General features: G+C 42.4%; 1 protein-coding gene across 3 annotated transcripts in view; it reads right to left on the reverse strand.

The window, feature by feature from the left end:
- Positions 1–4,627: 4,627 nt before the first annotated feature.
- strbp (spermatid perinuclear RNA binding protein) overlaps positions 4,628–13,756 on the reverse strand; it is a 67,647-nt gene continuing 58,518 nt past the window's right edge. The window contains exons 19-20 of one of the 3 annotated variants that reach the window (XR_004610650.1): positions 7,927–8,091; positions 4,628–7,773 (exon numbers count right to left, since the gene is read on the reverse strand). Coding sequence is in view for 2 of the 3 variants with exons in the window: in XM_034547547.1 (XP_034403438.1) it covers positions 7,997–8,091 (95 nt within the window). In the remaining variant the exon portion in view is untranslated. Of the gene's footprint in view, positions 8,092–13,756 lie in introns of all 3 variants that reach the window. The other 2 variants (XM_034547547.1, XM_034547546.1) reach the window with 2 other exon arrangements.

Consider the following 13,756-nt stretch of genomic DNA (forward strand, 5'->3'; position numbering starts at 1 on the left):
CACGCTCTCATTTTCTCACGCAGAGAAAAACTCATTTTCGACTGATTGAGTTCGATCAGGAATGTTTAAAGCTGCTTTAAAACTGACAAGCGTACTGCGGTTCCTGCGGTTCCACATTGAGGAGGTCGTCCTGATCCCGATGAGCACAAACTGGACATCCGGAGGCATTCTGTACGACAGCCTGATGCCGGTTGCACTAAAGGCCTTCAGTGTGAAGGAGAAGGCCTTCAGTAAGGAGGAGAAGGCCTTCAGTGTGGAGGAGAAGGCCTTCAGTGTTGGAGGAGAAGGCCTTCAGTGTTGGAGGGAGAAGGCCTTCAGTGTTGGAGGAGAAGGCCTTCAGTGTGAAGGAGAAGGCCTTCAGTGTTGGAGGAGAAGGCCTTCAGTGTGAAGGAGAAGGCCTTCAGTTTGGAGGAGAAGGCCTTCAGTGTGAAGGAGAAGGCCTTCAGTGTTGGAGGAGAAGGCCTTCAGTGTGGAGAAGGCCTTCAGTGTGAAGGAGAATGCCTTCAGTGTTGGAGGAGAAGGCCTTCAGTGTTGGAGGAGAAGGCCTTCAGTGTGAAGGAGAAGGCCTTCAGTGTTGGAGGAGAAGGCCTTCAGTGTGGAGAAGGCCTTCAGTGTGAAGGAGAATGCCTTCAGTGTTGGAGGAGAAGGCCTTCAGTGTTGGAGGAGAAGGCCTTCAGTGTGGAGAAGGCCTTCAGTGTGAAGGAGAATGCCTTCAGTGTTGGAGGAGAAGGCCTTCAGTGTTGGAGGAGAAGGCCTTCAGTGTGAAGGAGAAGGCCTTCAGTGTTGGAGGAGAAGGCCTTCAGTGTGAAGGAGAAGGCCTTCAGTGTGGAGGAGAAGGCCTTCAGTGTTGGAGGAGAAGGCCTTCAGTGTGAAGGAGAAGGCCTTCAGTGTGACGGAGAAGGCCTACTCATAAAATGCACTTACTTCACAGATATTGAATATCACTTGGCGACCTGTATGACAAACATAACACAGAAAAAACAAACAGCTGCTGACTAGTATTGATATTGTTTTACTTTGTTTATAGGTCTTGGTAAAGCAATGTTATCTATAAACAGGCACTGGTGTCGTGTGGAGGGAGGGAGGCTGTCAAATCCATCTAATTTGTGAGTATAATCACAGCTTCCTGTTACCGACTGAAATACAAAACGGGACGTCCCAAGAGGTCGTCAGCAGTCCAAGGAATGTATTGCCCTCCAGCGTATGAATCTGGACCGTGCACCAAATGCCTCTGGCAGGCTGTTTCTTGGTGGATTCACAGATTGGAGTGTACATCCATAGAAGAACAACAGTTTTATCACCAAATTGGGATCTGATAGTTCTGCTTCTGTTATGTTAATGAGAAATTGACATAAAAATATTCTTTTTGACACTTCAATCCACATTACATCACTTTCAAGGGCAAAATGTACATAGTAAAAAATGTACGTAGTAAAAAAAAATTTTAAAAAAAAAGAAGAAAATCTGGTGAGCAGAGTTTAATCTTCATCTTCTCCATCCCGTTTTTTTTTTCTCTGACACAAAAGTTATTGTTCATGAGCCCCCCCCCCCCACACACACACACACACCCCCGTGTACACAAACACACACTCATAGCTCAGCAGGATGATTGGCAGCTGTGGCTGTATTCTGGTGGTGTTGACTGCTGGAGATGTCACTCGATACTTGGACTCGACCGTCAGCAGCGCTGCTCTGAAGATGATGGACAGCTTCATGTGCTTCATGACAAACTTGGCACATATCGCTCATAACCTCGACGCTGTGATTACAGTCAGACACAGGTATCGTCACTATTAAGTGTCAGAATGTATCAATGTGGGCAGTTTAAGGAGGAACTCTAATGAAGTTTGTCAACGTGTCATCGAAACCAAACCAAAATGCAGACTTAATTCATGTCGTGAGCAAATTAATTAATTAATAATTTGTTCTTCTGATTTCTATTTTGGTATGTTCCGTCTCTCTGTTTTCTTAAAATCGTTAAATGTACCTTTTTTTTTTAAATACTGAAAGAAAATAAATAAATAGTTTAAAAAAACGAAAGGTTTGTGTTCTTATGTGTTATTATTTGCTCAAACTTGTGTCCACAGTGCTGATGTATTGCAGTGTGTATCATGCCTTGTAGTGAAGTGGGACTGTCACTTCATTGTCAGTTCATCCATTTTCAGAGTCTATTAAAAAAACAGATACTCCCATATAGAGATTCAGCACTTTCTCACAATTTATTTTCAGTTGGTCAAGCATAGATTATGTTAAAAACAGTGACAACCACAGATCATCACTGCTGTAAATGTTGCTACTAATCAAAACGATCAACACAGCGAGTTCCAATGTCCGAGGCCTCGATCTGTTCACCCGTGAGACTCCCACCCTGTCATTGTTACATTTCACAAACACATTCTGTGGACAGATATCACTTCATAGTTTCATAGGCAGCATCGTAAAACAGTTTATTTTAATCCCCTTTTTGTCGAAAAGTTTTATTAAATAATACCAAAAAAAAATCATATTTACAGGAAAAAGTAAACACTCATCACTCGTAAGACACTACTTTAGTCAGAACATTATAAATAAAAATTCAGGGGGAAAGAAATATGAATCCTAAGGGTGGATGCGCCCAAAACAACTCTCGCATACAAGTAGCTCAAAGATATATAGACGTATATATATGTATGTATCCATATATATTCTGTATATATGCTTCTCTACAAAAAAGCAAATGTACTCTATGAGTAAATACATTCTACTCTACAATCACTATAACAACAGTGTACATTCCCAACCAAAATGCTTCGATCGTTTATCATCAGGAGGATATTAGACTTAAACAGTCAGTGGACCATGACCAGGAAGTATGCGTCGGCATGCTTAATGTGACCGCAATATTGTGCGTTTGTGTGTGTGCGTTTGTGTGTGTTTGTGTGTGTGTGTGTGTATGCATATGGGTGTGAAATAGCTTCCCATTACCCTCCGGTTTATGTGCTTGCCAGACAAACACACTCCCCACCCCCACAACACACATGCACACACACACACACAGTGAAATGTACGTGTTCAGCAGTTAGTCGGGTTCACTTTGCCTCAGTGGTGGAAACGTGATGCCGAATCTATTTCTGCTGCTCCGCAGAGTTCAGGGCGGCTCGCGGATGAACTTTCAGGGTCTTGATGATCTTGCAGCTCCGTCCCCCCCAAACCAACTCCCAAACATGAGAACCAAGTTTATGTGCTAACGCAAGAATGGGCAAGACACACTTTTGCTTCATTTTCACACAGGAGATCATCAGATTTATCTTTTCTTTTTGCCAGATATTTCAGAACTGTGTTGACGGTAAATATCAGATCCCAAATCTATGGTTTCTCACTTCTGAGATGAGCAGATTTGTGTAACAAAGGATTCGGAGTCTTTGGTGTCGGGATAGATCCCGATTGGCAGAACAAACCAGAACCCGTTTCCCAACTGCATCTCTGCATCATTCCCTCTCCTTTGTAACATTTGACCTGGCAGGAGGATGAAGCGGTGCCGGAGGGGAAACGGGCTCAACGGTCTCCTAAGTAAGTCCAAAAGGGAGCCGTTGCCTGGCAACTCAGCAGTCAGAACCCTTTAAGTACTGAACATATTGCAGCATCTAAACGAGCAAAGCTCTTGCGCGGGTTGCCAAGAAAGTTCTCTTTCCTTCCTCTTTCCTTCCTCTTTCCTCCCGTCAGCAAAGCTTGAATTCATAAGATATCACATAACTGCCGTTTCTCCAAAAGGCAAAAGTAAAATTCATTTCTTATGGCAGTACGGACAGCCCGATATAATACACCAACATGACAGACGGGGGAAATGTGTTTCCTCAGCTACACATGGCTCAAATCCTACAGTACAAACAAGGCCGTAAAACTCTCACTACAAACAATCTTATGTGTAATATAGGAACCACATAGCAAAGAATGTCACACCGTCTCAATGTGCTCGGCTGTTATCGACAGTGAATGTTGATAGAATATTTACACTTATGATTACATGTGTTTGAGCGTGTGTGTGTGTGTGTCTATTTGCATACTTGAGTGTGTGTGTGTGTGTGTGTGTGTGTGTGTCAGGTGGCCCTGAGAACGATGTGTGAGTGTATTGTTTCTGTGTGTTTTGTGCTTCTTAGATTTGAAGGTGAAGTTGTTAAACGCCCACGGAGGGATACGAAGTGGCTGCCCGGTTTCCTGTTTGTAGCGATGTCTTGGAAACGTTTCTGGGAACACTGGAGCAGAAAGAACATCCATCAAAACACTGACCGCGTCCCGAGTCCAGCGCAAACATCTCTAGGAAAGTTATACAGAAGACACAAGAAGCTGTCCAAGCCTTCAAACAGGGGGGCCGAGAGCATGTTTCTTGAGGTGAACACGCATCAGAGGACGGTTTTCTATTGAGACATTTCATAGTGGAGTACGGCTGGTATTGTCATCTTCCTGTTGGTGCAATATGGCAACCGCAGCTGGAAACTATCTGCATGTACCGAATAAAGCTTTTCTTTCTTTCTATGCTTTGAGAGAGGAGCAGCATTAGTTTCCTTCTCCTCTTTGTTTGTTATGCTTTCTGTAAATCATCACTAAATATATACTTATAAAGAACAAACAATTGGACTTTTCTTTTTTCCCTGCGATGATTAGACCACAAACCATACGGATAGTTTGAGTACATCCTTTTCATTAAACTGAGAGGGACTTTGGGGTAATGGTAAAAAGGGGTAGAATGCTATTTTTTCTTCACATTTCATTGTAAAGCCCAACAAGGAAACACACAGGCAGGACCCAACTAACTAGAAGACCACTCCCAAACCTCTTCAGTCCGACGTGTTTCCCTGAGCTCTCAACTGAACCGTCCAGCCCACAGAGCAGGAGGACAGGGTCAGTAGTCAGGTGACTCCTCCTGTGTGTCTGTTCAGTCTGAGGGGAAATGAAAAGGTTGCTCACTGAGGTATGACCGTCTGCCTTATTAATGTGGCCCATCTGGACAGAGAGGACAGGGGGAAGAAAGACAGAGAGAGGGCAGAGGGGGAATTAGGAGGACTTCCTAGGTGATAGAGAGACTCTCTGTCTCCACACAGAAAGAAGTTATTCACCTCCCCGGGAATTTCACACCAGAATGTCACGGCCTCGCTCAGATGAGACGAGACGACCGGAGGTGCTCTGTGAATAGACGGAAAATGCTTGGAATAGCAAAACAACATTTCTCACAGGGAGAACAGTGGCTACCACACGGGCATGGAGTTGGCGACTCCCGCTGTAACACAGACGGCCCGCTGTGTGGACGAGTCCAGTTGTTTAGCTCGAGGAACCAGCTGTTCAAACATGGCCGAGTGCTCGCATGCTCCACCTCAACTGGCGGAAGCACAGGATATCCCTCACTTTACATCCAATTTCCCCATCACAGCTCGATGGCAACGTTGTGTTCCATCTCCAGAAAACTGCCAAATTGTCTCCGCTGCCAGCTCAGAGGTGTCTTTACATCCAACTAAGTTTTTACAGTTTTTTTTTGTCTTGACAAGCTTATGGGGCCTGAGCGAGTCTTATCCTCAGATGTTGATGTTGTTGTTGTTGTTGTTGTTGTTGAATCAAAGCAGACACAAACACACAAGATCAAACTGGTGCCCAGATCAATGCAACTGTGAGGGTGGGAGGGGGTCAAAGCCGTTTGATGCACATTCTGTTTGATTTTTGTTTCCGCTGAGTGACACCTTGTTTCTATTAAAAGAATAAAAATAAATAACTGATGAAGAGCTTTTAGAGCCACAGGAACCTGAAACCCCACACAGTGCTGAATGTGCTGTGACTGCTCTCTCAGTGTGAACAGTGTTGCAACACCTGTTTGGTTCCAACAATACCCCAAATTAGACCCAACGTACTGGTGTGTATGAAGCACTTAAGAGTTCAATGGAATATCTCCTCTCAGTCTAATTACTGCCTGCGTAAAACAGGTGCCACAGCAGCGTTAAACCTACAACACAAGGACCACACATCGAACTACTACTAAGCTAAATATACATGTCTTTTGAGACTAACAATGATAACCAACTAAACTCCTTCTCCATTTCCCAAATCTCTCCACAACAGTCCAACAACCTTGTGACTATCCAGTGCAGCAGAGGCTTAAAATGCAGGAACACACACTGCATGAGGATGCTTCACATCTTCAAAAATACAAAGTGAATATACCTTTTGACCTCGAAAGCTAATTTTGCTTCCTTGAATGTGAAAAAGTTCAGAATCACGGCTCCATTAAGAGCATCACGGAGACGTTTTGCAGAAGTGGCTGAAACGAGGCTGAAACGAGGCATGCACCAATAAAACAACACAGCAAGACAGAGTACCAACATGATAATGAAGACTTTTGTCGAAGTGTAAAATCTGTAAACCACACTGTGTGGAACTCATTGGAATCTTTTTACTTGTTAACGTACTGTAACACGAGGCCAGAGATTGCTGTGGTCGATACTGATTGAGCATGTTTCATCGGTGCATTCTTACTTTAAAATTCCTCAATCCATCTCAGCTTCAGCCAGGTTTCTTTTCTTTTTAAAAAAAAAATACATTTTCACATTTTCTAGCTTTAGCAAAGGCAGCCAAAAGGTTAAAAAAAACATCCCTCCAGAAACATACAGGCGTCATCCCCAACCACTTCAAAATCCCACTTTTGAAGATATTTGATGGCTATACTTTTAATTAATCAGCCAGTACTCTGTCTTTCCCATTGTATGAGAAGGCCCTTTGACAAAGCTGTATCTTCCACCAGCAGCATCTTGTCCGTACAGTAGAAGATTGCCATAGACGGGGGTGTGTGTGTGTGTGTGTTTGCAGAAAGAAGGAGTAGTTATGCGCTGTGCTTTTGGTCCCTAAGGCGAGCGGGACAGAGCTGACGATTGTTGATGGGTGAGTCCACTAACGTATGCCGTAATGGCAGATGGAGGAGCGCGTACATCAGAGTATACACATATATACTATACACATACAGTACGTATTTGTAACAGTATTCCCTGCCAGCAGTGAGACTATAGAAAATGTGCTTTCTGACAGGAAAGTGTGTGCGTGTGTGTGTGTGTGTGTGTGTGTGTGTGTGTGTGTGTGTGTGTGTGTGTGTGTGTGTGTGTGTGCACACACACAGGTGTGATTGGGTTATGAGTGTTCAGTAGCGAGCACCTCTGGTCCAGGTCACATAAACAAACCTCGGGCAGCGGAGAGCGTGCTCAGAAAGACATACAAAGAGAGAGGAAAAGTTTGAACGAAGGAGGAAAGAAAAGAGGAAGCATTATCATTCTAACAGCAAAGGTTAATATGAATACCAAAGATAATATTGCATCTTCTAGAACTAGCTTCAATTGCTCAGTGTATATAAAATTGGAAGAAAGCTATACTGTGATATTAGTTACATTTCACTTTATAATTCTAAAATAATTTATACCAACAATAGTTATATTTTATAGAATATTTACATAAATACATTATCATATGGTAATATTATTGTCAACACGTCGTTATAGAAACATACACCATACATATATGTGTATATAGTCCTGTTATAGCCACACGTACACACACACATACGATGAATATACAATCAGAATGAGCTATTGCAATGCTGTGTTGGGTAAAACTCCATCGGACATTCACTTCTTCTCAAGTAAGTAAGCTTATAGAGAGGAGTTCTGGTGTATTGCTATAAGAAAGACATTTCCGGCGCAGCTGAACGTTTCTCGTAAAATCTGAGTATTGCTTCATGTAGTTTCTCTCCTCTGAAGTGACGATCTGGGCGGAGAGCAGAGAAAACAAAGAGGAGCAATGAGCCTTTCGGTCGGTAGTTTCCGTCGCTGCTGTCGGGCAGAACATTTTTTTTTTTTTATCCCCCCCTGAGCGGACTGATCAAACGGAAACAAGTTTTGGATCGATGAGTCCCGTCACCTGGATAGAGAGGCAGCCCGCTGAGACGTATACAGAAAATGTGAAGAGAGTATCCAACAACCTGCTGCCCCTAGAAGTCAGAGAAGAGATCTTGGGGACCCAGATGAATGATAAAAGGAGCGAGGGTCCGCGGCTGGTAGAAGGGATTGTCAATGAAAAGACCACCTGCAGTGAGTTCAAGAACAGAGACAAATAGAGCACGATTGATTACTACACATGTACATCTACATCATCTATATATACACACATCATTTATATATATATATCCCATTCCTCTAAAGCCACTTCTCTGGTCCAGGTCCCAGAGAAGCAGCAGAACGGGTGCATTAGAAGTGGATTCTTGTGACAGGGAGCTTAGTGCAACATTAAGGCTAAAAGCAGCCAGGCTCTGTCCAAGGGGAGATAAATACACATGTCAGCATATCTCTGCTTTGTCAATAAGATAAACATGATATAGCTGTTTCTAGTCTTTATGCTCAGTACCCCAAAACTAGTCATTTTATATTCCAATCATGAACATGTGGAAAAGCCTAATAACAATGATTTAAAACTGAAAACGACATCAGAGACAAAGAACATGTATAACCTCTCTATAGTTTGCTCTAAACCAGATGTCAACCTAACAGAATACAACAGCTGGAAATTAATCTTCAAATCATGTGAGACTGAAATAAAGCTTTGGTGATGTCAGACAAACATCATTTGAAAGGTTTCACAACGACTCAATGGGTCCATAGTGGGTCCTCTCGTCCAATGGCTGCGCCTCATAGCTGTAATCACGTTGTGAGGGTTATCTCTCGCTGGTTGGATGACTGATGTGGTGAAGGACAACCAGACCTTCTACGAGCGTGTATGAGTACATGCTTGTGTACATCTTAGATTTGTAATTGTTTTTACCTGTGACATTAGGTCATTCTTATGTCAAATATGGAAATCTTTATTGAAACAGACTGAAACAGAGTTTTAAAAACCAAGTTTCAGCGCCTCAGTTGGTGCCGATTCCTTTTTGACGGTTGAGTACAAAACAAAAGAAACAGCAATGGTACTGATATTATAAAACAACATAAAACATAGTGAGGTTTGATGAATACATGTAGGTTCCTTATTGCTGCTTTTGATCGTAAAGTGCACCATAGTTTATGTTGGTGGTCGACATGCAGTGTTACCAGATCTATAATATATAATAGGAATGAGAATTACCACTTCACAGTTGTAAGTCTCAGCCAACCCGCCAAGTTGTACAAAATGTCACCACTCATTTTCTCTTATTAGACATTTGTGTCAAAGTGTCGTTATTAGGATATCAATTAAAGGAGTGATGGCCAATAATGTGTTTTGTGAGGTCACAGTGACCTTTGGCCATGACAATATAATCAGTTTATCCTTGAGTCCATGTGGATGTTTGTGCCAGATGTAATGCAATTGCCTCCAAGTTTTCCTGAGATATTGCTTTCCTGAGAAGGGCGTGAGGTCACAGCGACATTGAACTTTGACCCTGTAATCAGTTGATCCTTGAATCCAAGTTATGTGTTTGCCAAATAGGAAGAAATTCCCTCCAAGCGTTCCAGAGATATCGCATTCGTGAGAATCGAGCGGACAGACGGACAACCCGAAAACATAACGCCTCAGGCCACGACTATTGCTGGTATGGAGGCATAACGATATAGGGATATGGAAGTGGTCTATGTAGAAGTAACATGTCTTTTTTAAATGCCATTTTAAACCGATTGAATCCAACTGCATTAAAGTGTCGAGCTCTAAGATTGATGCAGCTGGCTGACGTGACTCCCTATAAAGGCTCTGCTTATACTGTATTGATGCCACTGATGGCTGTGGGAAATCTGCCGTGCATTAACCCACGTTAGGTAATGGCAACATGCAGCCGAATGCAACGTGCAAGATCTAACGAGAGCTTTCTAAATTCATCCGTTGTAATTTCTCTCTGAATATCTATAAGCGGAGGGTCAAAAGGAAATAACGAGAAGCCCCGAGGTACGTAGAAAGGTTGAAATTCAATCCGTGCATGTATGAGGCTGGAATATTAAACACTGTATTTTGTGCAGCTTGAAAGAGTGAGTAAATCCTCTCTCATGTTAAGTGACATACATAACTGCTCTAAATAGTCAAAGTCCAACCCAAAACAAAAAGCTTTTATATGAGATACACTTTATTCATTTGTCAACATTATTTATTTATTCCTATACATCCTTCACACAGCTCGTTGTTACTTCCTCTTTTTTTCCCACATTGAATGTGTGTGAATCATATTGTAAAGCTTCTCCTCTTCCTAGAAAATAATAAACACAATAACAAAAGGCTGATATATATGTATATATATATATATATATTTATATAATTTAGACTCAAAGAATGAGATGACAATTCACAGTACAAATCCTTCAAGTTGTTATCTCTTAAGAACTTAAACCTGCAGTATTTTTTCATATTCATAAAAGTTTTTGGAACAGAAAGAAATCAAAAAGGAAAAAATCGCTTTTGAAAATCTTCAAATCCTTAATCCTCTCCCCACCATAGATATTGTAGAAAAAAAGTTTCCCTTCTTAAAAAAAACAAACACATTGTACGGTCTGAATAAAAATGCTTGGTATGGATGAAAAAATGGATGCGTGCGTGTGTGTGTGTGTGTGTGTGTGTGTGTGTGTGTGTGTGTGTGTGTGTGTGTGTGTGTGTGTGTGTGTGTGTGTGTGTACACTAAAACTAAAAGAAGTGGTAGTGGGGTACGGGGTAGGTGGGCATATTCATGACAGGCAACAGAAGCATTCTCTTGGGCAAACCTAGAGGGGAGACATGAGAAGAGCACAGCTCCGCATGAGTCCAGGGCAACAAATACACCAAGTGGTTTAATTCTCACTGCGCCGCATCGAGGACCAACACTCCACTGAGAGGGTCCCGACGGGGGAGTGTACATGTGTGAGATCAGGCAGGGTTGTGAGTACACAAAGACAGCCTTCGTCGGTGGTTAGAGGAACCGAGAAGGAGAGAGATTCAGAATGAAAGAGGAGAAAACAAACAGCCAAAGTTAACGATTTATCTTGATTTATTACAACTTGGGTCTTGTTGCAATCCTTTCCATCAATAATTAATTGTACACTGTACGTATATCAAGTCGATTGTGCAGGTCAACGTGGAAACGTTTCCTTTGTCTTTCAAATAATGTTGGTATATCTGGGGTTTGGTTCTTTTCAATGATGCCACATTGCACACATCTACGCAATCAACTTGGCGAGGACAAAACTAGGACCCACGTTGTAATGAAGTGGAATCATTCTTTAAAGGAGACAGTTGAGCATGATAAGTTTTAGTTGGTACTCTTGTGTAATGTAGGGAATGAGTCATAATGTACATGTTCCGTGATCCAATGTGCCGTGTTCTAAGATGCAAAAGGCGGTTCTCCACAGCAGGTTCTAGTACTGAGCCATGCAGTATTTGAGAACGCATTGCAAGTGTCTGCCAACTAGAAAGCCCAGAGCAGCTGCGGGTGCCAGAGCACAGTGAAAAAGCAGGAAACAGGATGAAAGCTTAGTTCTCGATGTTTTCATGTGCCTTTCTTCTTCCATCTCATTGAAATGTGAGCCCCAATAGAGCCCCACAAAGATTGTTTTTACTAATTAGGTCCTCTTATTCTTGAAGTATTATTATATTAATAATACCATCAGTGTAAAACATTATCTTATTACTCTTTCTTATTTCTTCCCCTCATCTACAGCTCTGCATCATAATCCAACTGTGTATACTGTATGTATTAGAACAAGTCCACCTTAACAGCAAGTACCTCTAATGTTCTGTATATATTTGCCTCAGAGTGGCCACAGAGTCTCTGGCCACACGTTGGGACCCATTGAGCGAGCCACAGCACAGCAAGGGCTCAACAAACATGCTGTTGATTCTTGGATGAAACATTCACCACATTCTGAGTGTAACTTTAGTTTTTTCTTTTTCAAATAACATTGAATTGACCGACTGGGAGGAGGTTAAAGCTCAGGGTCAGCTGAACACCCAACGATCACCCACCAGGAAACGTGATACAGTAGACCGAGGAGTCATGGTGGCAGAGATGCACATAGTTACCAAAGACTTATGCTCAATCCCCAAAAGCTTCCAGGCCATTTAGGTGCATTATGTGACCATTGTTGGAGGAAGTGCTCCTACATATTTATAACTAGGAGCACCAATGTGACTTACAAATAACCCCCCTCCCCCTTTCCTTTTTCTCAAATCATCGCCCTATTTCTGAAATAACAGTTGGGAGCGTGTTTGTGTGTGTGTGTGTGTGTGTGTGTGTGTGTGTGTGTGTGTGTGTGTGTGTGTGTGTGTATCCTGTCCACAGCAACACAGGGGTGGTGGTTTGCATTGGCACTTAATAAAAATACCAATTCTGATTTATCAACGATGTGTAGATTGTGAGAATGCAACTGAAGATGGACACTATCACGGTCACAATCAATCCCAACATTTCTCAGAAAGAGAAAGACAGAGAGACAGAAAGACAGAGAGAGAGAGAGAGAGAGAGAGAGAGAGAGAGAGAGAGAGAGAGAGAGAGAGAGAGAGAGAGAGACAAAAAGAGAGAGATTCAGTCTATGGAACGCAAACATTTGAATGTCACATTTGACAGACTTTATTCATACTGGCTCCTGTAGCTGTTTTTAAGCTTGATCCGTTTCATATACTGAATTTATTATTTAATGTCTAAGTTTAAAAAAAAGCACAATTTCATTTTTAAATGAAAGCACCACTTTGTGACAGCACATTGTTACTTCCGTAAATTGTCTATTCATTACTAAAGCATTTTCTCAGTAACACAGTTAGAATATTAAAATACAAATAAATTAAACATAGTAATGTGTTGCCTTGCATGTCGATTAAGTGCCATTAGAATTTTCAGCAGGGAGCACCAGCGGTGCTTCTGGAGCACCGCACCCCACAGAAGAATCCTTTTTATTTGCCAGGCATGAAGCAGCCTACTTACTGAATGCATTCTCATAGATTGTGGATGTCAAAGCCATTAACCAACACAATAAAAATAATGATGTCACTTCAATGTTCTAGTTGATGAAAGCAGAAACCGCCATTGAATTTTTTGTATTTCAGTAGAGATTCCAGGGACCGAAACGAAACACCCCAAACGAATGCAGAGCTCCACCATAAACAGACAAACTAAGGCACACTTCTGTTGGGGTCTCAGGAGGGTACTACCCGAGTGCCCCGGCCCCCGGATCAGTTTCTCCGAGCACATAAGACCCATTCAAACTCAAAGCTGTAAGATGGACAGAAAGGCCTCCCAATGCCACACACACACACACACACACACACACACACACACACACACACACACACACACACACACACACACACACACACACACACACACACACACACACACACACACACACACACACACACACACACACACACACACACACACACACACACACACACACACACACACACACACACACACACACACACACACACACGTAAATATGACCTTGTCTGACACAGGGACACCTGTGTGATTGCATTTTGCACCAATACCTATGCTGTCAAAGGTCAAGGATTCGTATAATGTTTAGCCTGTGCATGTGTGTGTGTGTGTGCGCGTGTGCATGCAAGCACATGGAGACCCCTCAGCAGCAGTGACATGACAGGAGCAGCCGGGCAATGGCAAGACTGCTCCGTCACCCCATCTTAAATAAAGTGGCGGGTAAAGTGACAAACTCACACTATGTGTTCTGCTAATCTCAACAGAAATGTATTTGCAGCAAAGCAGATGGCCAGTTTTATTATCAGACCAGAAAAGCTTGTATTGTTC

This window comes from Cyclopterus lumpus, chromosome 12, assembly GCF_009769545.1.
Source record: "Cyclopterus lumpus isolate fCycLum1 chromosome 12, fCycLum1.pri, whole genome shotgun sequence".
Classification (NCBI taxonomy): domain Eukaryota; kingdom Metazoa; phylum Chordata; class Actinopteri; order Perciformes; family Cyclopteridae; genus Cyclopterus; species Cyclopterus lumpus.